Source organism: Blastomyces dermatitidis, assembly GCF_000003525.1.
Source record: "Blastomyces dermatitidis ER-3 genomic scaffold supercont1.16, whole genome shotgun sequence".
NCBI classification, from domain to species: Eukaryota; Fungi; Ascomycota; class Eurotiomycetes; order Onygenales; family Ajellomycetaceae; genus Blastomyces; species Blastomyces dermatitidis.
The window spans coordinates 64055-84746 of NW_025544789.1; the positions used below are offsets into that span (position 1 = coordinate 64055).

The 20692-nt window shown below is 38.8% G+C and overlaps 6 protein-coding genes across 6 annotated transcripts; 3 read left to right on the forward strand and 3 right to left on the reverse strand.

The window, feature by feature from the left end:
• Nucleotides 1-8938: 8938 nt before the first annotated feature.
• Nucleotides 8939-9550, reverse strand: BDCG_09489 (uncharacterized protein; the record flags this gene model as incomplete). Its single annotated transcript, XM_045425280.1, has 2 exons — nt 8939-9279; nt 9541-9550. 2 exons carry the CDS (start codon nt 9548-9550, stop codon nt 8939-8941), a joined length of 351 nt encoding a protein of 116 aa, XP_045273813.1.
• Nucleotides 9551-9771: 221 nt separating this feature from the next.
• BDCG_18001 (uncharacterized protein) lies at nt 9772-11124 on the forward strand (the record flags this gene model as incomplete). Its single annotated transcript, XM_045427036.1, has 1 exon — nt 9772-11124. One exon carries the CDS (start codon nt 9772-9774, stop codon nt 11122-11124), a length of 1353 nt encoding a protein of 450 aa, XP_045282965.1.
• A 310-nt stretch (nt 11125-11434) lies between these two features.
• On the forward strand, nt 11435-11719 carry BDCG_18002 (uncharacterized protein; the record flags this gene model as incomplete). Its single annotated transcript, XM_045427037.1, has 1 exon — nt 11435-11719. The coding sequence occupies one exon, from the start codon at nt 11435-11437 to the stop codon at nt 11717-11719; it is 285 nt and encodes a 94-aa protein (XP_045282966.1).
• Nucleotides 11720-12001: 282 nt separating this feature from the next.
• BDCG_09491 (autophagy-like protein 22-2) lies at nt 12002-15960 on the forward strand. Its single transcript, XM_045425281.1, has 2 exons — nt 12002-12480; nt 12688-15960. The coding sequence occupies exons 1-2, from the start codon at nt 12354-12356 to the stop codon at nt 14301-14303; spliced, it is 1743 nt and encodes a 580-aa protein (XP_045273814.1). The 5' UTR covers nt 12002-12353; the 3' UTR covers nt 14304-15960.
• BDCG_09492 (zinc knuckle domain-containing protein) lies at nt 14930-17039 on the reverse strand (the record flags this gene model as incomplete). Its single annotated transcript, XM_045425282.1, has 4 exons — nt 14930-16275; nt 16331-16431; nt 16506-16803; nt 16868-17039. The coding sequence occupies 4 exons, from the start codon at nt 17037-17039 to the stop codon at nt 14930-14932; spliced, it is 1917 nt and encodes a 638-aa protein (XP_045273815.1).
• A 1137-nt stretch (nt 17040-18176) lies between these two features.
• On the reverse strand, nt 18177-19938 carry BDCG_09493 (imidazole glycerol phosphate synthase hisHF; the record flags this gene model as incomplete). Its single annotated transcript, XM_045425283.1, has 3 exons — nt 18177-18251; nt 18310-19752; nt 19816-19938. The coding sequence occupies 3 exons, from the start codon at nt 19936-19938 to the stop codon at nt 18177-18179; spliced, it is 1641 nt and encodes a 546-aa protein (XP_045273816.1).
• Between the last annotated feature and the right edge of the window lie 754 nt (nt 19939-20692).

Here is a 20692-nt window from a genome sequence, read left to right on the forward strand (position 1 = left end):
TGAATCATATACAGCAAACTCTTTTGAGAAAAAATGTCAAGCTTTTATGAGAATTCTCTTTCAGAACTCATCAGATTCAGATTCAGATTCAGATTCAGATTCAGAGAAAGAGAATATATCACTTCTCAACTACATTGATAAAAATGACTGAGAATGACCTGATCTTACACAAGATGAATTAGAGTCAGCTATCTTCTCAAGTTCTGTTAAAACTGCTGCAGATTCTGATTCAATTAATCACTTAATTATTCAGAATACATATTCCTACTTAAAGAATGAATATTTTGAGCTCTTTTTCAATCTCTTGAAAAATGAATATCATTTTGAATACTGAAGAGAAGTCACTGAAGTGATTCTTGCAAAACCTAATAGAAAAACTTCAATTTCTAAGTCATATAGAGTAATATCTCTATTGAACTGTCTAGAAAAGGTTTTAGAAAAGATAATAGCTACTTAACTATCTTTTATAAGCTCTATAGATGATTCTCTTTTATTCAGTGAATAAATGAGAGATAGAAAACAGTGTTCTGTAATTGACACTGTTCTCTCAGTTGTTCATGATATTTAAATAGCAAAGTATGAGAATCTGATCTCAACTGCAGTTTTTATTGATATAAAAGAAGCATTTGATCATGTTTCAAAGTCAAAGTTAATTCAGACATTGAAGATATTAAAACTGTCACTTTCTCTAATAAAATGAGTTAACTGTTTTATATCTAAAAGAAGTATACAACTCTTCTTTGATAAAATAAAATAAGATAAGACTGAGATAAAAATAGAAGTATCACAGAGATCTTCAATCTCACTCATTTTATTTATAATATATACTGCATATCTATTTAAAAATAGAAATATGAGAATAGTGTGATCTCTGAGTTATATGAATAATATTGATCTAGTCTACAGCTCAAAAACTATCAAAGAGAATTTGAAAGTAATTGAAGAAGCTGTAAAGAAAATCTTTATTAGAGCAGATATCAATTAAATTCAATTTGATATGAATAAAACTGAGTTAATTCATATCTTTTCTAGATTCAATGAGAAAGAACTATCTTTAACTCTTTTAAATAGAGAGATTAAACCCAGTGTAAATATTAAATGATTAGAAGTATGATTAAACTCCAAGTTGAATTTTAAATATCACATTCAACAAAGAACTGTCAAGACAGAAAGACTATTGAATAACATAATCAGACTATTAAATACAGAGAGAGGTCTATTCTTCCAGACTATAAGACAGTTATATATAGCCTGTATTACATCAGTAGCTGATTATGAAGTTCAAGTTTGATGAAATAATCAAGAGAATTTTACTGAACTCTTTCAAAGTCTGTAAAACAGAGTCTTGAGAAGAATTCTGAAAGCATTCAAATCATCTTCTATTAAAGCAATGAAAATTGAAGCTTTAATTCCTTCTTCTGCTATTAGATTTTAAAAGATCTGTATGAACTATACTCTGAGAGTTGTAAAGATGAGCTTAAATTATATAATCAGAGAAAGAGTCTCTTCTTCATTTTCATCAATTAACTCTGAAAATGAACTGAATTAGAATAGATTTCTTGACTGAATGGAAATAATTCTTTAAAGAAAATGTCTTCTTAACTGTACAGATTATACTCTTTGAATAAAAATTCATTTTTCTTCTTTAAAATGTTGAAAAAAGTTGATCATGAGAAGTATCTCTTTGAAAGAGAAAAAGCTTGAATCTATTATAGATATATAAATAAGTGAACTATCAAAAGAGAAAAGAATATGAACAGTATTCAAAGAGAATTTCTACAATTAATATAAAAAGACTCTATTCTGATTTATTCAGATGACTCAAAAAATGAGAACTTGAAATAGATTAGATACAGACATTGCTTATACGGAAGATAATATCAATTTTATCTCAGATTTCTGAAATATAGGCTCTGAATGTGAAGTCTTTGATACTGAACTATTTATAATAGTGAAAGCTTTCAAACTCATTGAAATAAAATCTCATAGAAGAGAAAATTGTTTGAAAGAGATATGAATATTCTCTGATAGTTAAGCTGCTTTAAAAAGACTTAGAAATAGTCAGATTCATAATAATCAAATGAATCTTGAACTAATCTTAAACTCTGTTTTGAAAATTCAAAAGAGAAGAATATTAAAGCTGATTATTCATCTACACTGAGTTTCTGCTTATATGAATATTCATAGCAATGAATTGACTGATTCAGCTGTAAAAAAGAGTGTAGAATTAAGCAGATCTATTCAAAAAATTGTGTCCTGATCTTTTATAAAGAGAAAAATAAAAGAATCTTATTTATACAAGTGAAATGAAAGCTGACAGAAACAAAAGAAGAGTATACATTATTCAAGATTTGAAATAAAGTCTAAGTGAAAATCTTATTCAATTAAATGTAAAAAGAAAATATTCTTATCTATAATACAGCTGAAACTAGAACATGACTATTTCAAATCTTATATATAAAGATTTGATGATAGATTTGACTCAATAGAATGCTCATTCTATAATATAAATGAGAATTCTGAGTATATTGTAATGCACTGTGCATTATACAATAGTCTCAGAGCCAGATTGAAAGAGAAGTATGATCTAAATCAATTAAATATGAGATTCTTATTCTCAACTGAGACAGGAATTAAATACTTAATAGACTTTCTATCAGAAACTCAAGCAGCTACAAGAAAATGACTAAATTCAGAATTATCTGAATATGAAGAGGAGGAAATCAATCAAGATATAGTCTGTTAAAACAGCTATATACTATCTTTTAATAATTTGTTTTATTACAGTCTTTCTTTATTTTATCTTTTCCTTTCAATTTCTTTCTGTCTATCTATTTAATATGTCTATCTTTAAGACTGTGTTCTCTTTTCCTTTGTCATGATATTGTCAAATGATTTCAAAGTATGAGATGATGTTAAAACACTGCAATTTGTAAACAGTTTTTGTATTCTGAGCTGAAATTTTCTGATTTTGCATATCTGAAATTGATGAATGTATAATAGTTAACTTTACAGACATAGAAAAAACCCTGAGAACTAAAGTTCTCAGGTAGATGTCATAGTCTCTGACTGCATACATCTATAATTGAAGAATAATAATAATAATAATAATTCACTAAGAATCTGATTGTAATAAAGATATTAACACTGTTATTTATAAACTCTAGTCTATAAGATGATAAGTTTCTACTGAAATGAACAGTCTGCAGTGTATATAAGAAAAGAAGAAATTATATTCTTATTAAAGTTAAAAAATAAGAAAACAAACAGAGTCATGAATATAATTTAGAGATTAATAAAGAAAAAATAAAGAAAACTCACACTCATATTATCAACATCTGTGACACTCAATTCCCTTATAACTATCAATTTTCTTCTTCAAAGAAGCAGAGAGTATTACATCTGTAGTACAGATAATTGTTGCATTTAATACAAAGATTGTCAGAAATGCACAGACTTCAAAGAAGCTGAACATCAGAGTACACACAGTTGCAGCAGAGTCTTGAAGACTGATCATCTGTGTATATAATCAGATATTTCTTATGAAGCTGTATCTGCTCTCTCAGTTATGCTGAAGTATTCAGCCTGGAAATAATTGAGACACAGAGAGAGAACTCATCTGCTCAGACTAACTCTCATCACAAATTCATGACATTCACATTGCCTTGATTACCTGGATTTTGCAGGTACCTGAAGACTCATCTCTCATTGACAATGAGATTGTGAAAATGTGCTGCAGTGTGAGAATCATTGATGAAAAACCTAGACATATTTGCATATGCCTGGTCAGAGATTGTGCAGATAGAGAAGAGGTGATCATAGACCTGCAGAACTGCAGAAGACACTGACAACACTGAGAGCTTTGTAAGAACTGTTAGCTAGAATCTGTAAGAAACTACTTGTAAGAAGACTTACAGCAAAGAGAGAGACTGCACTGCTTGAAGTCAGAGACTGGTCTGAAAAAGAGATGAGATGAGCTGCTGACCTGAAGATTGAATGCAGTGATGAGACTGAGAGAAATGAAGACACAGTTATGAGCAGCAGCATCTCTGCTTCATCAGCTGATAAAAAGTGATCAGAGAAGTTACAGAGACACTCACAAGAAGCTCAGTAACAGTCAGACATTATTTGTAAAGATATTGAAATTTAAAAAAGAAATTTTTATTCTTGAGAAGTTCTTAAATCAATATACAGACATTGTCAGAAACACTCTCTCTCTATCATCTGAGTGAAAATACTTCATGAATGAATGAGAATACTCACAGTTTATGAGAATGAAAGCTGTTACAGAAAAAGAGAAAAGAAGATGAGATTTCACAGACAGATCTGAGATATTTATACTACTCTAGAGAGGTTTGCTTACACTGTGAGTGATTTTATAAAATAGTCAGATTACTCTAGTAAATAAGAGTAATTATGAATCACAGATCTGAATCTTTCTATGTAACTATAAGAGTGATTACAGACTGTGAATATCTTAATTCTATAATTCTACAGAGTTGATGAAAGAATGGAAAATTCCTCACAATTCTACAGTGTTAAAGAACAATGATTTATAAGAATGAGTAAAAGATCAACTTATGAATATTTCTCTTTGATAAGAATAATCTCACAGAGAGTGATTCATCTGTGAGATGAATCTATAGGCTACTGAGGCAAAAGAGCTCAATCATCACCAGCGCACTGCTGATAGAAGAGCCGATCAATCACGGGACTCTCAACAGAATCTGTGTGATAATCACATAAGAATCTCATGAAAATAATTGAGAGTTAACTGAAACTCTTCTATATAAAAGATGTGAGATGAATCTGTATAATAGTCAGAGAATAATCTGTAGATCATAAAGAATCTTATAGAATAAGAAACTGAGTGACAGACTCTTTTTTCTTCACAGTAATAAGGGATTTTTTCTTACTAAGATTTTTTATAGATGTGAAGAATTTTTAGTGAGTATCACTGCAGTGCTGAGCTGATTCTATGAAGTCACTCAGTGAAAGGCTTTGCAGATGAAGTCTTAGAGAGAGAGAAATATATAAGAAATCTCACTTCTCACAGATTCTTTATCTCTATTTCTATCTCTTGTATAATTAATAGAGCTAGCAGCCCTTGACTACATATAACTATATAGACTGAAGTTCATAAATACTATTCATAACTCAGCTTGAATGCTATTATACATTTGATTTCTACATTTTATCTTTCTACTGTGAATACTTCTAGTAGTTAACAGTACATATCACGCCAAGCTGCAAACACCCGAATAATCGCCTGCGAGCACTTATTCTTATAAGTATATAGCTGTTTTAACAGACTATATCTGATTGATTTCCTTCTCTTCATATTCAGATAATTCTGAATTTAGCCATTTTCTTATAGCTGCTTGAGTTTCTGATAGAAAGTCTATTAAGTATTTAATTCCTGTCTCAGTTGAGAATAAGAATCTCATATTTAATTGATTTAGATTATACTTCTCTTTCAATCTGACTCTGAGACTATTGTATAATACACAGTGTATTATAATATACTCAGAATTCTCATTTATGTTGCAGAATGAGCATTCTATTGAGTCAAATCTATCATTAAATCTTTATATATAAGATTTGAAATAGCCATGTTCTAGTTTCAGCTGTATTATAGATGAGAATATTTTCTTTTTATATTTAATTAAACAAGATTTCTACTTAGGTTTTGTTTCAAATCTTGAATAATGTATACTCTTCTTTTATTTCTGTCAGCTTTTATTTCACTTATCTAAACAAGATTCTTTTATTTTTCTCTTTATAAAAGATCAGAACATAATTTTTTGAATAGATCTGCTTAATTCTGCACTCTTTTTTACAGCTGAATCAGTCAATTCATTATCATGAATATTCATATGAGCAGGAACTTAGTGCAGATGAATTATCAGCTTTGATATTCTTCTCTTTTGAATTTTCAAAATAGAGTTTAAGATCAGTTCAAGATTCATTTAATCATTATAAATCTGACTATTTCTAAGTCTTTTTAAAGCAGCTTGACTATCAGAGAATATTCATGTCTCTTTTAAATAATTTCCTCTTTTATAAGATTTTATTTCAATGAGTTTGAAAGCTTTCACTATTGTAAATAGTTCAGTATCAAAGACTTCACATTCAGAGTCTAGATTTCAGAAATCTGAGATAAAATTGATATTATCTTCAGTATAAGCAATGCCTGCATCTAATCTATTTAAGTTCTCATTTTTTAAGTCATCTGAATAAATCAGAATAGAGTCTTTTATATTAATTATAGAAATTCTCTTTGAATGCTGTTCATATTCTTTCTCTTTTAATAGTTCACTTATTTATAAGTCTATAAGAGATTCAAGCTTTTCTCTTCAGAGAGATAACTTCTCATGATCAACTTTTTCAATATTTAAAGAAGAAAATTGATTTTTAATTAGAGAGTATAGTCTGTACAGTTGAGAAGACATTTTCTTTGAAGAATTATTTTCATTTCAATCAAGAAATCTATTTCAATTCAGTTCATTTTCAGAGTTAATTGATGAAAATGAAGAAGAGACTCTTTCTCTGATTATATGATTTAAGCTCATCTTTACAACTCTCAGAGCATAGTTTATACAGACCTTTTCAAATCTAATAGCAGAAGAAGGAATTGAAGCTTCAATTTTCATTACTTTAATAGAAGATGATTTGAATGCTCTCAGAATTCTTCTCAAGACTCTGTTTTACAGACTTTGAAAGAGTTCAGTGAAATTCTCTTAATTATTTCATCAAACTTGAACTTCATAATCAGCTACTGATGTAATACAGACTATATATAACTGTCTCATAGCCTGGAAGAATAGACCTCTCTCTGTATTTGATAGTCTGATTATGTTATTCAATAGTCTTTCTGCCTTGACAGTTCTTTGTTGAATGTGATATTTAAAATTCAACTTGGAGTTTAATCATACTTCTAATTATTTGATATTTACACTGAGTTTAATCTCTCTATTTAAAAGAGTTAGAGATAGTTCTTTCTCATTGAATCTTGAAAAGAAGTGAATTAACTCAGTTTTATTCATATCAAATTGAATTTGATTAATATCTGCTCTAACAAAGATTTCCTTTGCAGCTTCTTCAATTACTTTCAAATTCTCTTTGATAGTTTTTGAGCTGTAGACTAGATCAATATCATTCATATAACTCGGAGATCGCACTATTCTTATATTTCTATTTTTAAATAGATATGCAGTGTATATTGCAAATATAAGTCTGTTCTTTCTTATATATAATTATTATATGAAAGTGTTTAATCTTTTAGAGATTACATAGTTTATATTAAACTCTCACAGTCTGATTCAGATTACTAATAATATAGTAATAAAGCTCTGAGATGTCTGTGACTGAGCAGAAGTCTTTATAATAAATACTAAATAAGATTAAGAGAACTGAATTAATATTCACTAAGATCTTACTAAGTAATATAAGATAGAAGATCTGATATAATTAAATCTTAGAAATATATAAATTATATACTTATCTCATATACTGAATTACTGTTATATAAAGTATAAAGTAATAGAAGTTCTAGATAGTTATAACTACTATTTTAACATATTATTAGAGATTTATAATATCTTTTATATAAGCTTACTCTATTATACTGTCACTGATCTGTTCTCTTCTTAACTAACTTCTAACTGACAGCTGTCAGAGATTATAGAAAAAGATAATAAACTTGAATAAGAGATTAAAGATATTCTTGATAAGAGACTCTACAGCTATAACTGATAATATCTTATAAAATAAGTCAGTTATAATTATCTGATCTGAACTTTAAGCTCTGTATTATCTAAGACAGCAGCTCTTGACTGATAAGAATTATATACTTATAACTTTATATTACTTCTGAAAAGAAGAGACTAATATAACAGACTGCATCTAATCAATTATATAGACTATTTATTACACTTCATAGATTTCACTGAAAGCTTCAATTTTCAGTCACTGATTCTCAGCTGAAAAACTCATGAAATTTCTATTCTTCTGCTCTGAAGCTTTACTATATATATGTATAAATATTCACTTTAATCACTGATTTCTGCACTTTCTCTTTCTTTTCTTCTCTAATGTTTTTCACTTTTATATTATAAGACCTATATATTATACTGATCTATTTAGTGTAGACTTATATTAAAGTACTTAAGTTCTGAATTTAATTTATTCTTTATAGATTTTAAACTCACATACTCTGATTTCTTATATTAAAATACTACTGAGTGACTATATTAATTATTCAGCTATTAAAGTATATACATTTATAATTGAAAAAGAATAATAATAATAATAATTAAATTTTAAAGATTTAAATAGCTGAGAATTTCCTTTTTTTTTTTTCTGCTTGAAATAAAGTCTTTCAGATATAGAGTCTTTTGCAAAGTTTCAGCAATTATTACAGAGTGTTTTTCTTTTAAAGAAAAAGTTTTGTAATATGATGAAAAATAATCTGAGTTAAAGTCAGTTAGATAGTTCTTTTCTTCATTACTCTATACAGATTGAGCAAATGTGTTTTATTACAGAAGTAAAGTTGCTGTTTCTATCTACCACCGTACCACGCACTTGAATTCTATTGAAGAATTTTTTACTAAGTTGAGAGCTGATCAAGAATTTGATAATTTTCTTGAATGATTGTAATGTTGTTGAATCAAGAGAAGGAAGTGCAAAAGGCCATTTTCCGCACGCTGATCTTACTATTAAAGAGATCCTGGAGTGAATGAAGCCCGGTTTCACTTATCAATGAGTTCGCAGAAGCTTGCAATACAATCAAATTGGCCGCTCTGATGAGCCTCATAATAACGGAATATCCGCAGCAAAACTCTAACAACTCATATCATTGACACTCTGCATGTCCTAAGCGAAATGCAGAGCCGAACAAAAGACAACTCCCCCTTTTCTCCACCGCTAATCCGGGTCTTTAATTTTTCGCGGCACGGTTTTCGGCGCGCTTGATTGTGCTGGCATTGGCTGCCTCGACCATCAACTGCCGTTGCTGATCTGGGATTTGGTTGAAAATCTCTTGTGTTTTGATGAGATCAGAGAGGTTCTTCTTCAACTGTTCTGTCTCTTCTGCTGTTGGAACTGGGTCGGTTTGGAAGATGATTGGGAGGTCCCTGCTGGAGTCGCTCATGAAGGATGGAACTCTTTCAAGCGAATCGCGGTTGGCTGCATAAAACGAGTAGATGGAACCCAGGGTATCGCGAGCTTTCTTGGCTTTATCAATCGCCGCCGGCCGCGGGAGTCTCGGCACCGGATTTGCTAGGCTTGTCACTCATAAGGTTCTGGCACTAGCGTCTGGGGGCAAACGTGAAGTGACAATGTAGGAGACTGGTAAAACTTGTGATGTTAGGTTCGATGATACGCTGTAGAAGCTGCCTGGAGGAAAGAATGCCCAATATATAATAAGCACTTCTGAGGGGCTCATGGCGGTAAATCTTTATGTGACAGGTTGTGTTGGCTAGCGACAAGGTGCTGGAACACAGCGGCAATTCACTTGGCGCCAAACAATGGCTTGCTCACCCCAACCCATCTTTCGAAAGGGGTTTTCTCGAGCAGTTGTATCTTGTGCGCATTGAGTACAGGATAAGTGCTCCCGCTTATTTCTGGGGTTCTTTATTAAGACTCACCTTCTTTGTATTCAGTTCACCATTCCACTCGGTCCAACATCTGCTAGACAATTCCCGCGAGTAGTAGACCAAAATTACCACATCCACGAGATTCCCTTGTGACAACGGAATACTTGCCTTCACGATGCACTGGGATAAGTTGGCGGAGAAGAAGTCGCAAAGTCTATATGCTGCCTGGTTGAACTATCTTCTCAAACAATCCCCAGCCTTGCCTCTCGAGCTTGCCTCCAAGCTTCATCGTGGTTTTCGAGCAACCAGAGCTTCAGATTTCACAACTGGCGCATTCAATATGTGCTGTACTGTCACCTTTGAAGACGGTTTCAATGCTCTTGTTAGATTTCCCATCCTGGGCCGAAGCCGCTTCCGCTGTGAAAAAACTAGCGACGAGACCTCAGTGATGGCCTTTATTGCTCGATTCACATCTATCCCGGTCCCAACTGTCCTTGGCGCAGGACAATGGAGTGGCGGTCCTTATATCATTACAACAGTTATTGAGGGCACTTTGCTTTCAAAACGCCTACGAGATCCCTCTATGTTGGCGCCAAGCTTGAATCCGGATGTCTCTGAGTCGGATTTGAAGATTGCCTACTCTGGAATGGCTCACATTGTGCTAGAGCTCTCCAAGCCGGTATTCAAATACATTGGAGGATTGAAATACAACTCTGGGGGGTGGAGTGTTGCAAAGCGGCCTCTGACACTCAAAATGAATGAGCTTATACGAGTTGGAAATTTCCCTCTCAATGAATTTGTTGATTACAATCACACCTTTGAAAGCGCCTCCAAGTATTTCCAGCAATTAGCAGAGCAACAGTTTCTACACCTCAAATACCAACGCAATGATGCCATCACCAATGAGGACGACTGCCGGAAGAAATATGTGGCTCGCTGTCTTTTCCGTCAAATAGCACAACAGGTCCCAGTACAGCATGGCCGATACCACCTCTACTGTGATGATTTGCGCCCATCGAATGTCCTTGTCACGGAGTCTGATTTGAGGGTTACTGGTGTCATTGACTGGGAGTATACATATGTTGCGCCTGCTGAATTTACATACAGTGCTCCATGGTGGCTCCTATTTGAAAGCCCTGAGGCTTGGGACCTGGACAATTTCATGGATCGATACCGCCCTCGCCTTGAACTATTTCTTAAGGAGCTCCGTGTCCATGAAGACGAACAGATTCATCAAGGTAGTCTAAAGGAATCACAGCGTCTTTCAGAAAGGATGGCGCTCTCTATCAAAGATGGGCTCTTTTGGTTTTGTCTTGCAGCCAGGAATAGCTTCATGTTTGATGAGATCTATTGGACATTTCTTGACGAACAATACTTTGGGCCTTTGAGCTCTCTTGGCGATCGGCTTTCCTGTTTAACACAAGATGAGCAGGACCAGATGGAGGATTTTGTTCGGGCAAAGATGCAGCAGATAGAGGAAAGGAGGTTGGATGAACATCAAACATTTGGTCAAGTTTTTGAGTTATAGTCTAGTAAATTGACAGGAACTAAAACCAAAACTTGTTATTATTGCGACTGTAGAGCAGCTCTGCAGACAGCAAGGGTTTCCACTTATACATACCAGCATCCTGATGTGCAAATACCCGCCCGAAGGAGGAGATTCTTGTACTGTAATAGCATAATGTGGCAGTGTAAAAACCGTAGAAAAGCCTAATCATTTCCCACTTCAGTCATTGTTTTGTATTTGCTTGTCTAATAGAATTTTTTTAGTGTGGCCGCTGAATTCAGTTATTCGAGGAAAACGGCGTGAAGAAATTTAGACCTACGGAGTACAGATTATGCCTATGCCACCCAACTCGAAGAGGCTGCTTGCTATACATCCTAAAGTGTTGAGACAGCCTCAAAGGGCTGTCACTACCTCCCTGACTACCTCCCTGCCTAGCACTTTTATCACAGCCATGAACGACAGGATAGACGACATGGAACACTTTAAGTCGATTGGAAAGTGCCTTGGGAATGCACTAGACTATATGCGACGCAATACGCAACGGCCGCGACGACATCACCAGGGTTCGAGCCATCTATCAAAAATGCTTGAAGATGCTAAGAGCGAGGTCCAGTAACTTATGCCAGAATAAACAAAGAATGCACCATGGCCGAAACAGAAGCCGTGTTCAAGGAACTCTTAACCTCCAACAATATCAATATCATATTTACAATTATTTTATTCAGTCTGAGAAACAAAAAAAATCCAAGCAAAAAACGCTGTAATGTGACAGCACCCGCTCAGTGGCATTGTCCAAGCAATTGCTTTGCCTCTACTCTACTCTACCACTCCATAGCCCCCTTCTACCACTTTCACTACCTCTACCCCTCTCTTACTACCTCTACTACATCTATCACTATCATCAGATTAATCATACAGGCCATAGAGCCAGCCATTCTAGTCACCTGTATTCAACCGCTCCACCACGAACTCGTTCAATTTTTCGAATAAGAAACCACCGATAGATCCATCGAACAGCCCTCGATCATACGAGCATTTTGACCCCAACGCCGACCGCATACCACCCCGTCTGGTGGTGGAGTTATTCAACCAAATGTGAACTAACTACCAACTGTGAGCAATGTTTGCATTGTTTGCACGGAGCTTGTGGCACTTTATGATCACAAACTGAGCAATTATTCCTTCTTTCTTCATCATCTCGTCGCCTGTTCCGAGGTGCAGGCTGAGGTGTGTTTCATATTCATTCAATAATGGATTCAGATGAACTGATCGGTCATAAGTACCCCGGGGATGATACTCGGCCCACGAGCAAGAAGGAGCTGGCAGGGTGGTACTGTTACGGCTGGGCCGCTGAGGTATTTACAGTTTGTGCTATGGGTGAGTTATTCCAACCCGTCTCTTTTTATTGTTTTAGCAGCTATGGACATGTTTACAGCGGGAAGTGAAGTGAGTGTTTGCAGAGGAAATTAGAGGATAGTTAAAAAAAAAGAGTGAGAGTGAGAGAGAGATCTTCGTATTTTCTGTGAACCATGCAACTTATCACTTTCTGACAGAGAACTAATGAAGTGCTAAATTTGCAAACAGGATCCTTTCTTCCTATCACCCTGGAGCAAATGGCTAGGGATCGAGGAGTTCTCCTTTCTGACAAAACTACGCCATGCAGTGCAAGTTGGAGAGTGACATCCGACCTGTTCACTTCGGCTGCCTCTTCTCCGAGCCGTCCAAGTTCTCCCAAAACTAGCCAGTGTGTCGTATATTTCCTGGGAATGGAAATAAACACGGCTAGTTTTGCGATGTACACATTTTCAGTGAGTGTATTAATACAGTCACTGCTTATAATCTCCATGTCAGGGGCAGCGGATCACGGCGTCTACCGCAAGACATTACTCTTGGTTTTTGCTTTCTTGGGGGCAGTGTCAACCATGCTCTTTCTGGGCGTTGTTCCGCAAGTTTATTTGCTCGGCGCATTGCTTGCAATTGTAGCAAATACTTGCTTTGGTGCCTCATTTGTATTACTCAATTCATTTCTGCCTTTGCTTGTTCGCCATCACCCCGCCATTCAATCTACCCCGGGCAGTCCTTTGATTGACGATGATGTGCAACCTTCCAATACGTCCAGCGAGCCTAGATCCAGCCAGAGTCAACGGCCCAGCAGTATGTCGTCCACATCACCACTACTTCAGCGTGATACTACCATGCCCATTGATGGCTCTCAGCTCAAATCTCCAAGAATGTCAGAAGAGCTCCAGCTGTCGACAAGGATCTCTTCCAATGGGATTGGTATTGGTTACATTGGGGCTGTTATTCTGCAAATCATGTCCATCCTCATCATTGTAGCCACAGGCTCGACGACCTTCTCCCTACGATTGGCTCTGTTCGGAATTGGATTGTGGTGGTTGCTTTTTACAGTCCCAGCTGCTATGTGGCTCCGTCCTCGTCCCGGCCCACCTCTCCCTACTTCTGCCAGAGACAACAAAATGTGGCCATGGCTTAGTTACATAGCGTTCGCATGGAAGTCCCTTGGGCGCACAGCTCTTCAAGCCCGCCATCTCAAGGACGTTCTTATCTTCCTAGCAGTGTGGTTTCTTCTTTCTGATGGCATTGCCACGGTGAGCGGCACAGCTGTGCTATTTGCCAAAACACAATTGGATATGAAGCTTGCTGCCCTTGGCTTGATCAATGTAATAGCAATGATCTCGGGGGTGTGTGGGGCTTTTTTTTGGAACTATCTGTCGCGTCGACTAAACTGGCGCGCCTCACAGACCATCATTGCTTGCATTTGTGTTTTTGAGTTCATCCCTTTTTACGGGCTCCTCGGCTTCCTTCCACCAATCAAACGGCTAGGCGTGTTTGGGCTTCAGAAGCCATGGGAAATGTACATGCTAGGAGCTGTTTATGGCCTTGTAATGGGCGGGTTGTCATCCTACTGTCGCAGCTTTTTCGGAGAGTTGATACCCCCGGGGTTCGAAGCATCCTTTTATGCATTGTATGCCATCACCGATAAGGGGTCGAGCATATTCGGTCCTGCGATTGTCGGGATGATAACTGATAGATACGGAGAAATTCGACCTGCGTTTGGCTTCTTGGCCATCCTAATTCTCATCCCATTACCGCTGATGTTACTAATCGACGTCGACCGCGGGAAGCGTGATGCTCAATTCCTTGCTGATGAGCTGGAAGAGAGGCGTCAGGAGCGTTGATATTTGGCCATGTCACAGGATTTCGTACATGTGTTAAATTTTAGCAACGCAGTCTATATTATCAATAGAACAAACTTTACTGACTCGTTACTCTCTTCCTTTTACACATATATTCACCGAAGGAGTTAAGTTTTAGCCCGGTCAGCCAATGCACCACTACACTACGGCGTCTTACGAATTGCTCCAAAGCTTGATCTGGATTGGCGAAGTTGGTAGACTCTGAGAAAATACTGGGGGATACAGTTGCAGTCGACCTGATTGCTAATTTGCCCGGATGTTCTGAGATGAGTTATGTAACATAAAATTTATTAACTATTCGCCACTACGAATAAAATAAAATCGAAAACTTAGATTACATATAAGTTAGGGAAAAGCAGAAGTACTGCAGGAGACTTCTGTAAAGTGAACTTTACATCAATCCTCTTAAGGACTTAGAACTACTCCATTGAACCTCGAACGATCACCGATTCTCCTTGGTCCACGAATTTCTCAACCTTCATAGGTTTGAGTTCCCATATGCGACAAACTCCACGCTAAAAAGTCTAATAAATTTGGAAATAAAACAATACCATGGTGATGATGTGTCATTCATTGGTAGCTCTTTATGCCCCTTCCTATTCGTATCCCTACAGCTCACGATAGTCACTCGGCCTGATTCGTTTCTGCCTCGCTTGGTGTCGATGCGGGTTGACTGGCTGTCGTAGATACGCATTGTCTTCTTCCTTCGCGAATGGTCGTCCGAAACTGGTTCGTTGCTGGTTCGAGAAGGGTGCCATGCCTATGTTTTGTTGGAAGGGCGGTCGTTGTGGGAGATGACTGGGAGGTTGGTTCATGAAATTCATGCTCATGGGCATCATCCCGCCTGGGCCAGGGCCGAAATTGCTTGGCCCATATCCACCAAATGGCATCATTGGCTGGCTAAAGCTATTCGTATATGGTCCGTTTGGCATACCAAAGTTCATATTATTACTCGCCATCTGATTCCACCCATTTTCGCCTTGCGCATATCCGTTTAGCATGGGCGTAGAGCTATCTACATTGCCAATAAACCCCGGCATTGGCATCACGTTCTGTTGAGGAAACCCGGTCATTTGGAAGTGTTGGGGAGATGGAGAATTAAAATTTCCGAAGGGTAGTTGCTGATGGAACGGCGAGGGAGAAAATCCGTTATGGATTTCTCCTTTTTGGTTATGATGGCTGTTGACATGAGGCTGGCCGTCGTTTGATTTCTGCTTTTTCATTGCTGGTGCAGTGGCAACAACATCCTGCCCACTTGCATTTTCGTCCCCTTCTCCTACCGGTCGCTTTTTCAAACATGTCGGACTAGGCTGTGTTGGTAGTTTGGGGGAAGAAGTAGACACGTATTTTTGGTTGGCGGGTTCCGAAACAACTCTTGGAGGAGATACGGTGGATTTTTCGCTAACTGATTGCTCTCTCTCCTTCTCTTTTTTCTCGGCCTTCTCCTTTTGATAATCCTTTAGTTTACCCACAGCTTCTTGGTCCACTGTTAGATTGTCTAGTAATACGCCTTCCGTAGAACAATTAGGGCAAACGAAATCACTTTCGATCAATGCATTTGTGATACAATCATTGCAATAAGTTTTTTTGCAGCATGGCGTTTTCGTTGGCTCTAGTAACAATCGTTTATCAATTGGACACTGTAAACCACGCGCCTGTATCTCCCTGCTCCCTTCAGCTGCGGCAAATTCAGCTGCCGCTGCAGCAGAAGCTTTGGCTTTTTCCTGGTATAATTCCCATGATGCCTTATCTGGCTGAGCAACCACGAAGTCGCCATCCGCATTTACCATTACACCAGAAAGCTTCGAATCTTCGTTTGACCCATCCAATGCCAAGGAATCAGGCTTTTCAACCTGTTTCTGGAGCGAGCGGGGTATTCCCGTCGATCGTTTGACTCGATAACGACCGTCAAATTTGGGGTCATTATTGGTGGGACATGCTTGTATCCAATGACCTAAGAATATGTTAGCCTGTTACTAGATCCCCTATAGCCGCTGATAACGACGTACCTTTTTCTCGGCAACGGTAGCATAAATAACCTGGAGGTGGAGGATGATCAGGGACATTGACAGGTTTTCCCCTGCTTCGATTAAATGGAACTGGAGTAGCACTGTTGGTAGTATTTTGTTAGCAGGTTCATTGTCAAGGAACTAATAAATACATGATGACTGTGGCATGACCTACTTGGCCATTTCGTTTTGTTGTTCTTTCCATTGTGTTTCCTGCAAGCTAAACAAAGCTTTGATCTTTTCATCTTCGGATTGCGCAGCATTCAAATCAGGAATATTGTTTATAATAGCACCTCCACCGCTGACAGTTCGGTTGGATGTAGGGGGTTCAATCCTGGAGGAACTACGCGCGTTCACTGGCATTTTACCAGAGACATAGCGTGCCGCCCCGCCCTTCCCGGGCCTTGCGGCAGGAAGCCTGCGGGCGATTACAGAGGTGGATCGTGGGATAATCGTTGTGTCATCGTCGTATTCTATGGGAAACGAGTTAGGTCTGCAACGTGAAGTGCTAGCTAGGATATACGACCCCTTACTCACCTTCGTTTGTATCTTCGTTATAAATTGCAAGTTCAAAATCACTTCCATCGCCTAGTCGATTTTGATTGATGATTTCTCTTTTCAGTTCAAAAACCGATATACCCGTGCCGTCAAAGGTCACCCTCGAGGGTTCCTTCTGAGATTTGAACTTGAAATGAACAGAAGAAGTCATGGTAATTGATGGGAGGAGTTAACAATGGACAATATCTTTTTGGATTAGGGAACTGAGATCAAGGTAGGAAGTGTCTAAACAATGATAGCAATAATGCAACGTCCCGACTCGATTCAGTTTTGCCAACCACACCGCAAATGTGAACTGATTATAAAGTCCTTTTGACGATCGATTTATTGAGTAAGGAGAGTGGCAAAGTTGGGGATGTCAGAGCGAGACTGGAATAACCTCAACTGGATTATGTTTTGTATCGATATGATAAGATTTTCTTGCGTTAAAAAGAAGAGGGAACAAACGTGGATTTGAGATACCCCCAAACAATAATGAAGAAACGGGTTTGTACATAAAACAGGTATTCGGACTGCGAAGAAAGGGGAAGGACAGTAAAATCCTTCAAAGCTGTTTTTTAACACCCTAGCAACACAATAACGATAATAAATTTTAAACCAGCCGGATCCCAATACCTGTTACAATCCAACCGATGTTTCTGAGTCTGTAGGAAGATGCCCCCTCGAGTGCACTTTTCGAAAATCGTAAATGAGATGTGAAAAGAGAGACGGCAACTTGGGTATCGTCAATAAAGACAGGTAGGTAGGTAGGTCCGCTGATGACGGTGGGGTGAAGGATGTCTACCCGAACGGATTACTGTACATCTGCAAGTCGAAAGGAGATACTCAGTCACAAGAAGTCGGTAGGACAATGGAAAATGAATCAAGGAGCCCGCAAGGAGTGGGTGGGATAGTGAACAGAATTGTGGCAAGATGTTGAAAGAAGAGAAAGGCGAGTTGACGTTGAGAAGGCGAAGTTCCAGAGTTGGCGCGATGGAAGAAGGAATTTTTGTCTATTAGTCAGCAAGGGGAGATTTTCGACCAGATCATGTGATGCGCTGGTGATGGATTCAATCTCCCCCCCGTGGGTAATAATAGCGTTGGAGCTAAAGCGTATTGGAGTCTTTGGATCAGGTAAAATATTTCTGTTGGAATTAATCTTTGCATTACGAATGTAGATATCGTTTGAATTCCGTCTAAAATCTATAGGTATGAATTGATTGCTTTTTTTGAATTGTATCGATATAGCGGCAAACCGTCATTTCCTGTTCTGATAATTATTCTTCGCATAACCACTCATGACTACCTTTCAGACCCGGACTAGAAGTCCCTTAGAGGACAAATAACTTTTTACGTCCTTCACAGTGTATTCATTCCGATGGAACTAGTTTCCAAGTCAGTAGATACTCGCGAGGATATTCAAAATATTCAACAGCACGTACCATGCCTGCACCTAGAGCAGCGTCGGTGGTAGTTTGCCTAAAAACTTCCTCGAAATGACTGGGGTTACCGGCACCACTGGAAGCAATAACCGGAATTGTGGTAAAGGATTTGACATCATTGATGAGCTCAATATCAAAGCCGCTGTTGGTCCCATCCTTATCAATGCAATTAAGAAGGATTTCTCCTGCCCCCATGGCCTCTACTGCCTTAATAAGCTGGTAAACGTCAATATCTCGGCCTTCTCTTCCACCTTTTATGGTGCATTGGTACCAGCAGAATTCTCGGCCGGCGTTATTCGGATATTTTGTTTTGATTGTTCGATGTGTTGTGTCTTCCGGCCGATTAACGTAAATTCGCTTCGGGTCAACACTGACCACTACAGCTTGGTTGCCGTACGCCTTCGATATGGTCTCAATTGCGGTGCCGCCGCTGAGGGTGCGGTTATTCTCATAGTACTTTTCTGCAGCGATAACTGCATCAGATCCAATGCTAACTTTATCGGCCCCGGACTTGAAATACAGCTTCGCAATATCCAAGGCGCAGATCGTAGAGCCGTCGGAGTCAATGGTGTCCCTAATGCCGCCGCCGATTGTCAACGGCACGAAAACTGTTTCTGATGTTTGCCTCACAATCTCCAGCATTGGGACGTCTACAACAGGGCAATTTCGGAAAGAAGTAATATTTAAAAAAGTTACCTCGTCGGCTCCCTGTTCGTAGTATCGTTTCGCCATTTCAACAGGCTTTCCTAAATTCCTAACTTGTCCTCCACTTTGGTGGCCACTCTTCTCGCGGACATCATATTGATCCCCTTTAGTAACTACTAAGTCACCATCATCGTTCGTACGAACGTCCAAACACGCAATAACTCGTCTTGTTAGACCACTAGCACTTGTTGGGGATGGAGGGGAATCCAAAATTTGAATGCTTTGTCCATTCAAGAAAAACTCCAACGAGCGGAGGCCAGATTTACCACTTTTTTCTGGGTGGAACTGTGTCGCGAAGATATTATCCCGGCCAATGGCACCAATAAACGTTTCGTCCCCGTAAGTTGCAGTCGCAACCGTCCATCCGTGACCGGCAAGCGCCTTCTCATCGTAAGGAGCCGCGTATGAATGAACATAGTAATATTTGTCCTGTGGATGAAGGCCGTAGAGACTGGTGTATTTCCCTGGGGATTTGCTGGAGCATTTGGCTGAATTCCATCCTATATGAGGAACACTTTTACTGGTGGAATCAAATCTTGCCAGGCGGATAGGTATCAACCCCAGACCATGAACAGTCGGGTCTTCTTCAGAACCTTCGCAGAGAACTTGCATGCCAACACAGATGCCCATAAAAGGCTTGCCCGAGGCGATGTGCTTTCTTATTGGCTCAAGATATCCTCCATTTGAGAGCTGCGTTAAACAATGCCCAAAGTGCCCAACACCGGGCAAAATAAGTTTCTACAGGCATAGGCATGTCAGTGAACTCTTCCACGCCCTGGGCCTGGCGATTGCTCTACTGACCTCAGCATTCTGCACATCTTCTGGCGATTTTACCCATTCAACTTGATATCCAACCTTTTCAATGGCGTTGACTAGGGACCGAATGTTGCCAGCTACATAGTCTAACAGATGGACAACAGGCATTTTGTACAGAGTAAAATGGACAACGCCGCCGGACAGTGGCTTAGCAGTGGTGATTCTTGCTTCGGGTCTTCAATCAACAAAAGAAGCTCGAACTTGAAGAATCATCGAGTCGGGCGGGACGAGTCAGTTTGGTTTAAACCTTAAAATCTTGGTGTTGGAAAGTTAAGGGAGCAGCATGATTGGCCGATTAGAACCGACCAATAAACGATGGGGGCGTTACTTGAACCTGAGTCTGTAATATTAAATTAAAATCTGTAGGCTACTGGGGCAAAAGAGCTCAATCACCACCAGCGCACTGCTGGTAGAAGGGGCCGACCAACCCGCGGGACCCCCCAACAAATCATATATATTTTGAATATTATTAATAACAAGCATCAAATGCTCGCTTACGCTCGCTTTTCTGCTTGCGCAGCCCCCTCTACCACTTCCACCCTCCCCCCCAACCACTCCCTACCCCCCCTTTACCACCCCTTCCACCCCTTACCCTCTACCCCCTCTACCACCACCACCACCCCCCCCAACCACTCCCTACCCCCCCTTTACCACCCCTTCCACCCCTTACCCTCTACCCCCTCTACCACCACCACCACCCCTACCACCCCTTCCACCCCTTTCACTCCCTACCCCCTCTACCACCACCACCACCTCTACCGCCCCTACCCTCTCCCCCTACCACCCTCTTCCACTCCGTATCACCCTGTATCACCCCTACACACCCCTTCTACCCCTTCCACCTCTTACCCTCTACCCCGAA